The 13,238-nt window shown below is 35.2% G+C and overlaps 2 protein-coding genes across 2 annotated transcripts; both read right to left on the bottom strand.

Annotated features, from left to right (window-relative positions):
* Positions 1-3,172: 3,172 nt before the first annotated feature.
* On the bottom strand, positions 3,173-5,118 carry LOC135129757 (uncharacterized). The gene is made up of 4 exons (XM_064057005.1): positions 4,084-5,118; positions 3,755-4,032; positions 3,454-3,704; positions 3,173-3,405 (listed from the first exon to the last, which is right to left on the bottom strand). Exons 1-4 carry the CDS (start codon positions 5,116-5,118, stop codon positions 3,173-3,175), a joined length of 1,797 nt encoding a protein of 598 aa, XP_063913075.1.
* Positions 4,513-7,668, bottom strand: LOC135129461 (uncharacterized). Its single transcript, XM_064056613.1, has 4 exons — positions 6,101-7,668; positions 5,770-6,047; positions 5,469-5,722; positions 4,513-5,421 (listed from the first exon to the last, which is right to left on the bottom strand). Exons 1-4 carry the CDS (start codon positions 7,157-7,159, stop codon positions 5,207-5,209), a joined length of 1,806 nt encoding a protein of 601 aa, XP_063912683.1. The 5' UTR covers positions 7,160-7,668; the 3' UTR covers positions 4,513-5,206.
* Positions 7,669-13,238: the final 5,570 nt, after the last annotated feature.

The following is a 13,238-nucleotide window of genomic DNA, read 5'->3' as shown; positions in this document are numbered from 1 at the left end:
GGGTTCTCCTTGTATTCTTTTTTAGAGAAACTGAAAGAATCTCGGGTTTCCCTATTGCCATTTTAGAGAAAGTGAAAGAATCTCGGGTTTCCCTAGTGTCTTCTTCAGAGAAACTGAAAGTATCTCGAAGTTTTCTAGTGTATTTTTTTGTAGAAGCTGAAAGAATCTCAGGTTTCCCTAGTATCTTTCCTAGGGAAGCTGAAAGTATCATTGGGTTCCCTAGTGTCATTTTTTTAGAGTAATTGAAAGAATTTTGGGTTCACCTAGTATTTATTTTAACGAAACTTAAAGAATCTTTAGGTTCCCTTGTGTCTTTTATGGAGAAGCTGAAAAAATCACAATTTCCCCTATTATCTTTTCTAGAGAAGCTAAAAGAATCTAGGGGTCCCTTAGTACTAGTTTTTCTAAAATTCGAAAGAATTTCTGGGTCTTTTAGTGTCTTTTTTAGAGAAACTGAAAAAATCTCGGGATTCCCTAGTGTCTTTTTGGAGAAGCTGAAAGAGTCTCAGGTTTCCTTAGTCTCTTTTCTAGAGAAGCTGGAAATATCGTAGGGCCCCTAGTATCTTTTCTAGAGAAGCTGAAAGTATCATAAGGCCCACTAGTGTCTTTTTTTTAGAGAAATTAAAACATATCGGGTTTCCCTAGTGCCGTTTCAGAGAAATTGAAAGAATCTAGAAGTCCCCTAATGCTAGTTTTACTAAAATTCGAAAGAATCTCTGGGTCTTTTAGTGTCTTTTTTAGAGAAACTGAAAGAATTTAGGGTTTCCACTAGATTTCTTTTTTAGAGAAATTGAAAGAATTTCGGGTTACCTTAGTGTCATTTTTAGAGAAACTGAAAGAATCTCGGGATTCCCAAGTGTCTTTTTGGAGAAGTTGAAAGAATCTCAGGTTCCCTAGTATCTTTTCCAAAGAAGTTAAAAGTATCGTAGGGTCCCCTAGTGTCTTTTTTGGAAAAGCTGAAAGAATCTCAGGTTCCCCTATTATCTTTTCTAGAGAAGCTTAAAATATTATAGGGTCCCCTAATGTCTTATTTTTAGAGAAACTAAAATATGTGGGGGTTTCCCTAGTGTCGTTTTGGAGAAACTGAAAGAATCTAAGGGCCCCCTAGTGCTAGTTTTTGTAAAATTCGAAAGAATCGCGAGGTCTTTTAGTGTATTTTTTAGAGAAACTGAAAGAAATTAGGGTTTCCAATAGTGTCTTTTTTTAGAAAAACTGAAAGAAATTCTGGATTCCTTAGTGTCTTTTTGGAGAAGCTGAAAGAATCTCAGGTTCCCTTAGCATTTTTTCTAGAGAAGCTGAAAGTATCGTAGGGTCCCCTAGAGTCTTTTTTAGAGAAGGTGACAAAATCTCGGGTTCCCCAAGTGTTCTTTCTTTAGAGAAACTGAAAGAATCTTGGGGTTCCCTTGTATCTCTTTTGAAGAAGCTGAAAAAATCTTGGGTCCCCCTACTATCTTTTCTCGAGAAGCTGAAAGTATCATAGGGTACCCTAGTGTCTTTTTTGAGAAGCTGAAAAGTTTCGGGTTCTCCTAGTGTTTTTTTTAAGAAGAACTGAAAGAGTCTCGGGATTCCCTAGTGTATTTTTTTGGAGAAGCTGAAAGAATCTCAGATTCCCTTAGTATCTTTTCTACAGAAGCTGAAAGTATCATAGGCCCCGCTAGTGTCTTTTTTAAAGAAACTGAAAGAATCTCGGGGTCCCTTAGTGTCTTTTTGGAGAAGCTGGAAGAAACTCAGGTTCCCTTAGTATCTTTTCTAAAGAAGCTGAAAGTACCGTAGGATCCCCTAGTGTTTTTTTAGAGAACCTGACAGAATTTCGAGATTCCCTTGCGTCTTTTTTTGGAGAAGCTGCAAAAATTTCGGGTCCCCCTACTGTCTTTTTTTGAGCAGCTGAAAGTGTCAGAGGGTCCCCTAGTGTCTTTTTTAGAGAAGCTGAAAGAGTCTCGAGTTCTCCTTGTGATTTTTTTAAGAAAAACTGAAAGAATCTCAGGTTCCCCTAGTATCTTTTCTAGAGAAACTGAAAGTATCATAGGGTCCGCTAATGTCTTTTTTAAAGAAGCTGAAAGAATCTCGGGGTCCCTTAGTGTCTTTCTGGAGAAGCTGAAAGAATCTCAGTTTCCCTTAGTATATTTTCTAGAGAAGCTGAAATTACCGTAGGGTCCGCTAGTGTTTTTTTTTTTTTTGTTACAGAAACTGAAAGAATCTCGGGGTTCCCTTGTGTCTTGTTTTTTGAGAAGCTGAAAAATTCTCGGGTCCCCCTACTATCTTTTCTCGAGGAGTTGAAAGTATCATAGAGTCCCCTAGTGTCTTTCTTAGAGAAGCTGAAAGAGTCTCGGTTTCTCCTTGTGTTTTTTTTTTAAGAAAAACTGAAAGAATCTCAGGTTCCCCTAGTATCCTTTCTAGAGAACCTGAAAGTATGATCGGGTCCCCTAGTATCTTTTTTAAAGTAGCTGAAAGAATCTCGGGGTCCCCTAGTGTGTTTTTTTGGAGAAACTGAAAGAATCTCGAGGCTCCCTTGTATCTTTTCTAGAAAAGCTGGAAGTATCATAGGGTCTCCTAGTGTCTTTTTGAGAAACTAAAATAATCTAGGGGTCTCCTAGTGCTAGTTTTTCTAAAATTGAAAAGAATCTCCTGATCTTTTAGTAACTCGAATTCTTTTATTGTCTTTTCTTAGAGAAACTGAAAGTATCTCGGAGTTTCCTAAGATCTTTTTTTAGAGAAGTTGAAAAAATCTCGGGCTCCTCCAGTATCTTTTCCAGAGAATCTGAAAATATCATAGGGTTCCCTAGTGGCTTTTTTAGAGAAAACTGAAAGAACCACGAGTTTCCCTAGTGTCTTTTTTAGATAAGTTGAAGCTGAAAGTATCTAGGGTTTACCTAGTGTCTTTCTTCAGAGAAACTGAAAGAATTTCGGGTTCCCTAGTGTCTTTTTTCAGAGGAGCTGAACAAGTGTTTTTTTTTTATTTTAGAGAAACTGAAAGAATGCAGGTTTTTTTTGTAAAATGGGACAAATCTCGAGACTCCTTAATAGTTTTTAAGTGTCTCTTAAGCCCCTAATTTATTTTTTTCCTAAAAGATGAATGAATCTCGGAGTCTCGTAGCGTTTTTGACATCTTGATATTCCTTGAAAGAAATTGAAAATACTTTTATAAAAAAGTATTATACATTTGTATTAATTATTATTTTTGTAGCACAACAACAGTGTTCCTTTTCCGCAAATACCAGTACAGAAGTTCAAACAAAAAACAAAAAATAGACAACATGGTCAACACCAAATAAACTAGAAAATGCAAAATAAAAGACTCAAAATCAATAACATTTTTCTCTCGCCTTGGAAAACTTCTTTCTGCATATTCAGTGTGCATATGTTTTTCCAGTAGAACGTTATTTTCCCACATTTTCAACACAGCTCCTATAAAATAGAAACTAGAATACTTCGTCAATCAAACAAAAATGTTACCATTTAGAAGCTTTTTAACAACAACGTTGAACTCATCGATAAAAGGAGCATCAGACTTAAAAGCCCAAGCATGAGGCGTCACCCCAAAAGCTCGATTTGTAAACTTTTTAACATCGATAATCGTATGACGCAGCGTTGAACAGTGATACACAGTTTGAACGAGATTCATGGTCAATTCAACAGGAACCAGAGCTTTGTTGTTTTGAACATAGGGGAACATTTCACACTTATCCAGCCATAAAGTGGTAGACCTGAAAAAAATAATAGTTGACGCAAATTTGTTCCTTAGTAACTAAGTAACCTATTAATCAGTCGTTCCTCAGTGTCTAAAAACATCTTCATGTACGACGTGTTCTTCTTAAGCACGATCTGATACCCTTGATCAACCAAATCCTGAAACGTAACATCCTCCAGTGGTTTTTCAAAAATCAACGAAACCAGCATTGATCTATAAATCACGTTGACAATCAAAGCGAAGATCCACCAAGACACGAAAATAACAAGAATCGAGTTCTGCATTCTTTGGAAACGACTGGTTTTGATGTTGGTATTTATTTCGTACTTGCTTTTTAGAAACATCTACATACACCTATTATCAGTATCACACTTGCTGCACTGAAGTTCACTTACCATGAATATATCCACGAACGATAGTTTACACTTGTCGAGGAAAAACACCACCAAAGATAGGAAAAACATCACCACCAAGAGAAACAACTCTAGAAGTAGATTTTTCAACTCGTATTCAAACAGCTTCGAAAGAAACGGTTTTTGAAAAACGTACAATAAACAAAGAGGTTCTAGTCGAAGAAGTGCGCCAAATTTGACCGATTTCATGCGCTGGTTTGTTATAGAAACACCACCAATGGCAAAATCTGCGTTTTTTAGAATCACTTCGTCTATTAGTATGTCAAAAAAATCACTTGGTGTTTCTATCAATTGGTAGGTGAAATTCAAATGTTGACTTAGAGTTTGCAGCAACAGGAATTCTGAACCAGTTGCTTTTTTGCACAAGGTGATATTATTGACTCTAGTTTTTTGACTACAGTATATATAGGGAAGATAATCTATGTAGGCGACTTTGAATAGGTGACCACCGAAATTTTTGAACTTGTTCGAAAATAGAAATTCTATGTCCAGGGGTTGATCGTACGATGATTTCTGCAACAGAGTCATTTTGCCTTTAATGTCACCACAATAGAAGCAGATGGTATATAATTCTACACTTTCGGCATAATTGACTACGGCAACACCTCCCGATTTTTCTAAACCTGACAAGCTGGAAAAATTTTCAGACCCCAGTGGAAAATTAGTTGGGTTGGTGAAAAACACAACAAAATCTGATGTACACAGTTTAGAAAATGTCAAAGGGTTGGATAATAGCACCAGATGCAAATATTTGACACTACACTGTTGTTCTAAATTGGGCTGATTATTGACAATATCGTGGTTAACTAGTGTCAATGAAGCTGATAACGTCATTAGAAACAAATTTGCAGCAACCTTAGTCGCGTTATCGAAATGTAAAACCAAATGAAGTTGTAACTGATCACGTAAAAAATAATTTAGGGAAAACCCATCCTGGCTAGAAATTTTGTCTAGTAGTAAATTGGTAGCAAAAATTAGTGGTATTAATAACCCGAAAACCACGACTTTCCCAAACATTGTCGTTCTCAGACTGGCTCGTTACCAAATAAGTTAAGTGAGTTACTAAGTAATTAAACAATTATTTATTCAAACAAAAAAAACACGTTCAAACCATTCTTCTCTTCTGATAACAAAAATACAACATTTCGGACAAAAAACACACAAAAGAGAGTGTTGTCAACACCAAATAGACAAGAAAATGCAACACGAAAGTGTCAAAATTGATTATTTTGTGATCCTTGTCTAGGGAGAATTTTTTCGAAAATGAGTAGAGATTGTATTTTAGTAAAAGCTTGTCCTCCCACATCTTCAGCAATCCACCTAAAATAATCATAAGTAGTCATAAAAATCGTTAAAAATCTATTTACCTCTCATAACTTCCTTAATGCCTTTATTAAACTCGTCGACGAAGGGAATTCCAGGTCTGAAGGGCCACGCGTGAGGACTCACCGAAAACTTTTCTGTAGACAATTTTTTGACATCTTCGGTAGTGTGATTAAAAATCAAACAAGGGGTGTTGAAATGAATAATATTCAACATGAATTCTCCAGCAAGAAGGGCTTTATTGTCGTAAATGGTTGACTGGATATAGCAAAAGTCCGACATCCATCTGGTGCTAGGTCTACAACAAATTTAGCCACGACTGTAGAAAAAATGTTGACGAATCACCTTTCAATCAGTCGCACTTCGTTTTCCAGAAACATGTGTTCGTACGTGACGTTACTGTTCATAATGATTTCGTACCCTTGATCTACCAAGTTCTCGAAAGTTACAGATTGGGTGGGTTTTGGGATCAATAAAGACGCTAATTGAGATTTGTAGATCACGTTAACAACGACTACAAAGATCCACCAGCTGGTAAAAACAAGAAGAACGGAACAGTGGGTGTTCTTCAAGACAGTGGTGTTAATGTTCGTAGATTGTTCGTACCTGCCTTTGACGAACACCTGGAAACACGTCTAAATTAACATATTAACATTTCAAGGAATCAAAATAGTACCATGACGATGTCCATTAGTTTGGTTTGAACTAAGTATTTTCTGAGTAGTACTTTTACAAGTACCGATAGAACAAGTGTTACCACTAGAAGAAACACTTCTAGCACTAAATTTGCGATTTCGTATTCGTACAATTTCGACAGCAGTGGTTTTTGGTACACATAGAACAGCAAAAGCGGTTCGAACCTAAGCACTGAGCTGAACCTCAGGCTGCTAATGCGTTTGGTCGTGGCTGAAATCCCTCCAATTCCAAGATCCACCTTCCCCGACACCACCTCTTCTATCAGTACGTCGTAGTCAAAATCTTCGATCAACTGGTAGGTAAAGTTCAATTTGTGGCTGAGGGTGTTCAAGAGCTCGATTTCCGACCCAGCGGCCTCTTCACAAACTGTTACTTCGGCCTTCGAACTTTTTTTTTTGCAAAACATGTACGGGAAGTACTCTCCGTAAATAATTTTGATGAGGTGGCCACCAAAATTTTTGGACTTGGTGGTAAACGAAAAATTGGACTTCGTTAAATCGTGGTCGTATGACACATTTTGGAGTGACGTCAGTCTTCCACTGACGTCGCCACAGTAGTAGCAAATCGTGTACAGTTCCACATTTTTGGCAAAGTTGACCACGACGACTCCTCCAGATCTGTCCAAATTGGGTAAACTAGCAAAATCTTTGGTGAAAATTTTGAAAGATGCAGAGTCTGTAATGAACATTATGACATCACTGGAATATACGACGTCGGTGTTTAGTAAAAATGGCGAAAATTTTAATGGGGTGGCCAAAAGTACGACGTTCAAGTAGTTAATTCCGGGTGGTTTGTTCTGGAAGGGTAAAAATTGACTAGTGTCATAGTTGTAAATGTTGACAACTGTAGGGTATAAGTTTAAAAAATCGTTGGCTAAGTCTTCCGAAGCATTGTCGATGTGCATAATCAAGTGGAAAAGTCTATAGTGAGGTAGAACTTTAGCAAAAAAATTAGCCTCTTTGGTAAAATTTGTAACACCAATAATGGGTATTGCGGTAATAATGATGATGAGCACACGAATTGTGGATTTGGCGGCCATTTTGATGTTGAAATCGCCACGTCTGATATCAATTATTGAATTGTCAGGTAAATGTTTATTTTATAAATTGGGTTCTGGGTAATGAGGGGTGTTAGGAATTTGTTTGTGGAACGAATGTGTTGACCGCTTTTTCGGGTTGTTTTTCAGGTGGTGTCTGTAAAACCCGCATAACTGGGAAATAAACGTCAGGATATGGATTATAGGGGATAAAGATGGAACCACCTGTTGATTTTTAAGCTGGGACTGTAACAAATAAAGTCTAGGGATTTTGAACTGTGATTGGTTAAAATGGGTCCGATCGACTGAGAATAGGTGTAAAATTGAAATGAAATAATTGAAAAATTAAAAAACCGAAAAATCCAAATACGACAAGTCTAAAAATCGATATATTTAAAAATCGATAAATGGACATACCAAAAATTCGAAAAATCAAAAAATCGATCAATCGAAAAGTTGAAAAATCTAGAAAAAGAAAAGTTGGTCGCAAATCGAAAAATCAAGAAATTTAAATAGCCCAAAACCAAAAAATTAATAACAATTGAATAACTGAAAAAATTTAATCTTAAAAGAGTTGACAAATCGAAAAATCGTAAAAATTAAAAATCGAAAAATCAAAAATTTTTACAATAAAATAATTGAAAAGTCTAAAACAGAGAAGCCAAAGAATCGAAAGATCGAGAAATTGAAAAATCTCAAGACAAATATCGAAAATTTGATAAATCAATAAATCGAAAAATTGAAAAATGCCAAGACCGAAACATTGTAAAATTGAAAAAACGAGGAATCAAAATGTCGAAAAATCGCAAATTTAAACAATCGAATAATTGAAAAATCAGTAACTGATATGATAAATCGAAAAATCGAAATATTGGAAAATCGAAAAATCGGGTAAACGAAAAATCGAAAAGTCAAAAATCGGAAAATCAAGAAATTGAAATAGCCCAGAACTAAAAAGTTAATAACTGAATAATTGAAAAATTTAAGATTTAAAAAAGTCGATTAAACGAAAAATCGGAAAAATGAAAATCCGAAAAATGAAAAAATATGAAAAACAAAAAATTCAAAATTCTAAAAGCAAGAAGTCTTAAATCATAAATTTAAAAAATCGAAATACTGAAAAATGTCAAAATTCACGTAACGTTAAATTGATAAAAATCTCAAAACTAACACATTAAAAATTTGAAAAATTAAAAACCGAGAAGTCGAAAAATCGAGAAATTAAAATATCAAAAAAATGAAATCTGTAAATTTTAAAAATTGGAAAAATTGACAAATAGAAAAAACGAGACATTAAAATACTGAAAATTGAAAAATCGAGAAATCAAAAAATCAAAAAATCTAAAATTTTAAATATCAAAATATTAAGTTTCCCGATACTGAATGAAATATCGAAAAATTGGGTCCTAAAACTGCAATATTGAAAAATTGAAAAATGGAGAAATCGAAAATTCGAAAAATAGAAAATCTAAAACATCCAAAAATTGAAAAATCAAAAACCTGTTAAATCGAAAAATTGAAAAATTGGTAAATGTATTCTGAGGGTTTGAGGTTATCCTATTATTAGTTTTGTGAGGATTTGAGGATTATTGTGTTCTGAAGATTTGAGGATTATGATGTTCTGAGGATTTGAGGATTTTCGTAATTTGAGGATTCGAAGATTATAATGTTCTGAGGATTTGAGGATTATGATGTTCTGAAGATTTGAGAGTTTTTATGTTTTGAGGATTTGAGTTTTATGGTGTTCTGAAGATTTGAGGATTGTGGTGTTCTGAGGATTTTAGGATTACGATGTTCTGAGAGTTTGAGGGTTATGGTGTTCTGAGGATTTGAGGCTTATCGTGTTCTGAAGATTTGAGGATTATGGTGTTCTCAGAATTTGAGGATTATGGTGTTCTGGAAATTTGAGGATTATCATGTTGTAAGGATTTGAGGACTATGGTGTTCTGAGGATTTGAAAACTATGATGTTCTGAGGATTTAAAAACTATGATGTTCTGAGGATTTGAAAACTACCATGTTCTGAGGATCTGATCTTATGGTGGGTTTGAGGATTTTGGTGTTTTGAGGATTTGAGTATTATGGTGCTCTAGCATTTATAGATTATGGTGTTCTGAGAATTTCAGTATTATGACGTTTTGAGGGTTTGAGATGAATGGTGTATAGACAATTTCAGGATTATGGAGTTCTGAGGATTTGAGGATTATTGTGCTCTGAAGAATTGAGGATTATGGTTTCTGAGGATTTGAGGTTTATGGTATTCTGAAGATTTGAGGATTATGATGTTCTGAAGATTTAAGGATTATCATGTTCTAAGGATTTGAAGATTATGGTGTTCTGAGGCTTTGTGGCTTATGGTGTTTTGAAGATTTGAGGATTATTTTGTTCTGAAGATTTGAAAATTACGGTGTTTTGAGGATTTGAGTATTATGTGTTCTGAAGATTGGAGGATTATGGTGTTCTGAGGATTTGACGGTTATGGTACTCTGAGGATTTGAAGATTTTGGTGTCTTGAAGATTTGAAGATTTGAGTATTACGGTGTTCTGAGAATTTGAGTATTATGGCGTTTTGAAGGTTTGAAATTAATGGTATTTTAACAATTTAAAGATTATGGGGTTCTGAGTATTTGAGGATTATTGTCCTCTGAATAACTGAAAAATACGGTTTTCTGAGGATTTGAGATTTATGGTATTTTGAAGATTTGAGGATTATCATGTTCTAAGGATTTGAGGATTATGTTGGTCTGAGAATTTGGGGATTATAGTGTTATGGGCATTTTAGGATTATGGTGTTCTGGGGATTGGAGGATTATGATGTTCTGAAAGTTTAGAGAATTACGGTGTTCTGAGGATTTACACTTACGGTGCTCTAGGGATTTGAATTTTTTCGTGTTCTGAGGATTTGAGAATTAAGGTTTTTTGCGTATTTTTAGATTATAATTTTCTGAGAATTTAAGTATTATGATGTTCTGAGGATTTGAGGGTTATGTTGTTTTGACGATTTGAGGATTATGATGTTCTGAAGATTTGAGGATTATCATGTTCTAGGGATTTGAGGATTATGGTGGTCTGAGAATTTGGGGACTATGGTGTTCTGGGGATTTTAGGATTATGGTGTTCTGGGAATTGGAGGGTTATGATGTTCTGAGGATTTACACTTATGGTGCTCTGGGGATTTGTGGTTTTTCGTGCTCGGAGGGTTTGAGGATTATGGTTTTTTGCGTATTTGGAGATTAAGATGTTCTGAGGATTTGAGTATTATGATGTTCTGATCATTTGAGAATTATGTTGTTTTGAGAATTTGAGGATTATGATCTTCTGAGAATTTGAGCATCATCGGGTGCTGAGGATTTGCGGGTTATTGTGTTTTGAGGATTTGAGGATTATGACGTTTTGAGGATTGGAGAATGATGGTGTTTTGACCATTTAAGGATTATGGGGTTCTGAGGGCTTGAGGATTATTATGCTCTGAGGAATTGAGGATTATGGTGTTCTGAAAATTTGAGGTTTATGGTGTTCTGAAGATTTGAGGATTATGGTGTTCTCACGATTTGACTGTTATGGTACTCTGAGGATTTGAAGATTTTTGTGTTTGGAAGATTTTAGTGTTATGGTGTTCGGGGAATTTGAGGATTATGGTGTTCTGAGGATTTGGGGATCATCATGTTCTGAGGATTTGAGGAATATAATGTTCTGAAGAAATGAGGGATATGGTGGGTTTGAGGATTTTGGTGTTTTGAGGATTTGAGTAATACGGTGTTTTGACAATTGAAGGATTATAGGGTTCTGAGGATTTGAGGATTATTGTGCTCTGAAGTATTGAGGATTAAGGTTTTCTGAGGATTTGAGGTTTATGGTTTTCTGAAGATTTGAGGAGTGTGATGTTCTGAAGATTTGAGGATTATCATGTTCTAGGGATTTGAGGATTATGGTGGTCTGAGAATTTGGAGACTATGGTGTTCTGGGGATTTGAGGTTTTTCGTGTTCTGAGGGTTTGAGGAATATGGTTTTTTGAGTATTAGGAGATTTTGATATTCTGAGAATTTGAGTATTTTGATTTTCTCAGGATTTGAAGATTATGATGTTCTGATCATTTCAGAATTATGTTGTTCTGAGAATTGGAGGATTATGGTCTTCTGAGAATTTGAGTATCATCGGGTGCTGAGGATTTGAGGGTTATTGTGTTTTGAGGATTTGAGGATTGGAGAATTATGGTGTTTTGAGAATTTAAAGATTATGGGGTTCTGAGAACTTGAGGATTATTGTGCTCTGAGGAATTGAGGATTATAGTGTTCTGAAGATTTGAGGCTTATGGTGTTCTGAAGATATGAGGATTATGGTGTTCTCAGGATTTGACGATTTAGGTGTTCTGCAGATTTGGGGATTATCATGTTCTAAGGATTTGAAGATTATGGTGTTATGAGAATTTGGGAATTATGGTGTTCTGGGGAGTTAAGAATTATGCTGTTCTGAGGATGTGAGGATTATGGTGTTCTGAGAATTTGGGGATCATCATGTTCTGAGGATTTGAGGAGCATGATGTTCTGAAGATTTGAGCGGTATGGTGGGTTTGAAGATTTTGGTGTTTTGAGGATTATTGTCCTCGGGAGAATTGAAGATTATGGTTTTCTGAAGATTTGAGGACTATGATGTTCTGAAGATTTGAGGATTATCATGTTCTGAAGATTTGGGGATTATCATGTTCTAAGGATTTGGGGATTTTGGTGGTCTGAGAATTTGGGGATTATGATGTTCTTGGAATTTTAGGATTATGGTGTTCTAGGGATTGGAGGATTATGATGTTCTGAAAGTTTGGAGAATTATGATGTTCTGAGGATTTACACTTATGGTGTTCTGGGGATTTGAGGTTTTTCGTGTTCTGAGGGTTTGAGGATTTTTTGCGTATTTGGATATTATGATGTGCTAAGAATTTGAGAATTATGTTGTTCTGAGAATTTGAGGATTATGGTCTTCTGAGAATCTTAGTATCATCGGGTGCTGAGGATTTGGGGGTTATTGTGTTTTGAAGATTTGAGGATTGGAAAATTATGATGTTTTGACAATTTAAGAATTATGGGGTTCTGAAGACTTGAGGATTATTGTGCTCTGAGGAATTGAGGATTATGGTGTTCTGAAGATTTGAGGCTTATGGTCTTCTGAAGATTTGAGGATTATGGTGTTCTCACGATTTGACTGTTATGGTACTCTGAGGATTTGAAGATTTTGGTCTTTTGAAGATTTGAGTGTTATTGTTTTCGGAGAATTTGAGTATTATGGTGTTTCGAAAATTTGAGATTAAAGGTGTTTTGACAATTTAAAGATTATGGGGTTCTGAGAATTTGAGGATTATGGTGTCCTGAAGATTTGAGGCTTATGATGTTCTGAAGATTTGAGGATTATGGTGTTCCGAGGATGTGAGGATTATAATGTTTGACGATTTGAGAATTAAGTTCTGACAATTTGAGGATTATGGTCTTGTGAGTATTTCAGCATCATCGGGTGTTGAGGAATTGAGGATTATGATCTTGTGAGGGTTTGGGAATTATGGTGTTTTGATAATTTAAGAATTATGAAGTTCTGAGTGTAAGGATTATTGTGCTCTGAGCATTTAAAGATATGGTGTTCTGAAAAATTGAGGCTTATGGTATTTTGAGATTTGAGGATTTTTTTGTTCAGAAGATTTGAAAATTACAGTGTTCTGAGGATCTAAGGATTATGGTGTTCTGAAGATTGGCGGATTGTGGTGTTCCCAGGATTTGAATATTACGAAAATCGAAACATTGGAAAATCGAAAAATTGGAGAACTGAAAAACTGAAAACTTAAGAAATCAAAAAATTGAGAAATCGAACTTCATAATGTTGAAAAACCCAGAAAAGGGAAAACCAAAAAAACCTAATTATAAAAGCCGAAAAACTGATTAATCGAAAAATCGAGAAATTGAAAAATCGAAATCTTACGAACGCCAAAAATTGAAAAATCCAAAAATTGTTATATAATTTTAATTTTTTCTAAAAATCTGGATGCTTAGGGTAAAAACTCAACACGGATCCATAAACCACAAGTAGAGGAGTACGTTACTTAA

Source organism: Zophobas morio, unplaced genomic scaffold (genome assembly GCF_036711695.1).
Source record: "Zophobas morio isolate AGI-343-1 ecotype UQ-CSIRO unplaced genomic scaffold, CSIRO_AGI_Zmor_V1 ptg000016l, whole genome shotgun sequence".
Classification (NCBI taxonomy): Eukaryota; Metazoa; Arthropoda; class Insecta; order Coleoptera; family Tenebrionidae; genus Zophobas; species Zophobas morio.
Note: the sequence above shows the minus strand (reverse complement) of the source record. Positions and strands in the feature narration are given on the sequence as shown.

Excerpts from the sequence above, each read along its gene's own strand:
- LOC135129757 (XM_064057005.1), bottom strand. The coding sequence starts at position 5,118 with ATGTTTGGGAAAGTCGTGGTTTTCGGGTTATTAATACCACTAATTTTT. Across the intron at positions 4,033-4,083 it reads CGTTCGTGGATATATTCATG|ATGTTTCTAAAAAGCAAGTA; the intron begins GTAAGTGAACTT and ends AGGTGTATGTAG. Across the intron at positions 3,705-3,754 it reads GAGGAACGACTGATTAATAG|GTCTACCACTTTATGGCTGG; the intron begins GTTACTTAGTTA and ends TATTTTTTTCAG.
- LOC135129461 (XM_064056613.1), bottom strand. The coding sequence starts at position 7,159 with ATGGCCGCCAAATCCACAATTCGTGTGCTCATCATCATTATTACCGCA. Across the intron at positions 6,048-6,100 it reads AACTAATGGACATCGTCATG|GTGTTCGTCAAAGGCAGGTA; the intron begins GTACTATTTTGA and ends ACGTGTTTCCAG. Across the intron at positions 5,422-5,468 it reads CATTAAGGAAGTTATGAGAG|GTGGATTGCTGAAGATGTGG; the intron begins GTAAATAGATTT and ends TGATTATTTTAG.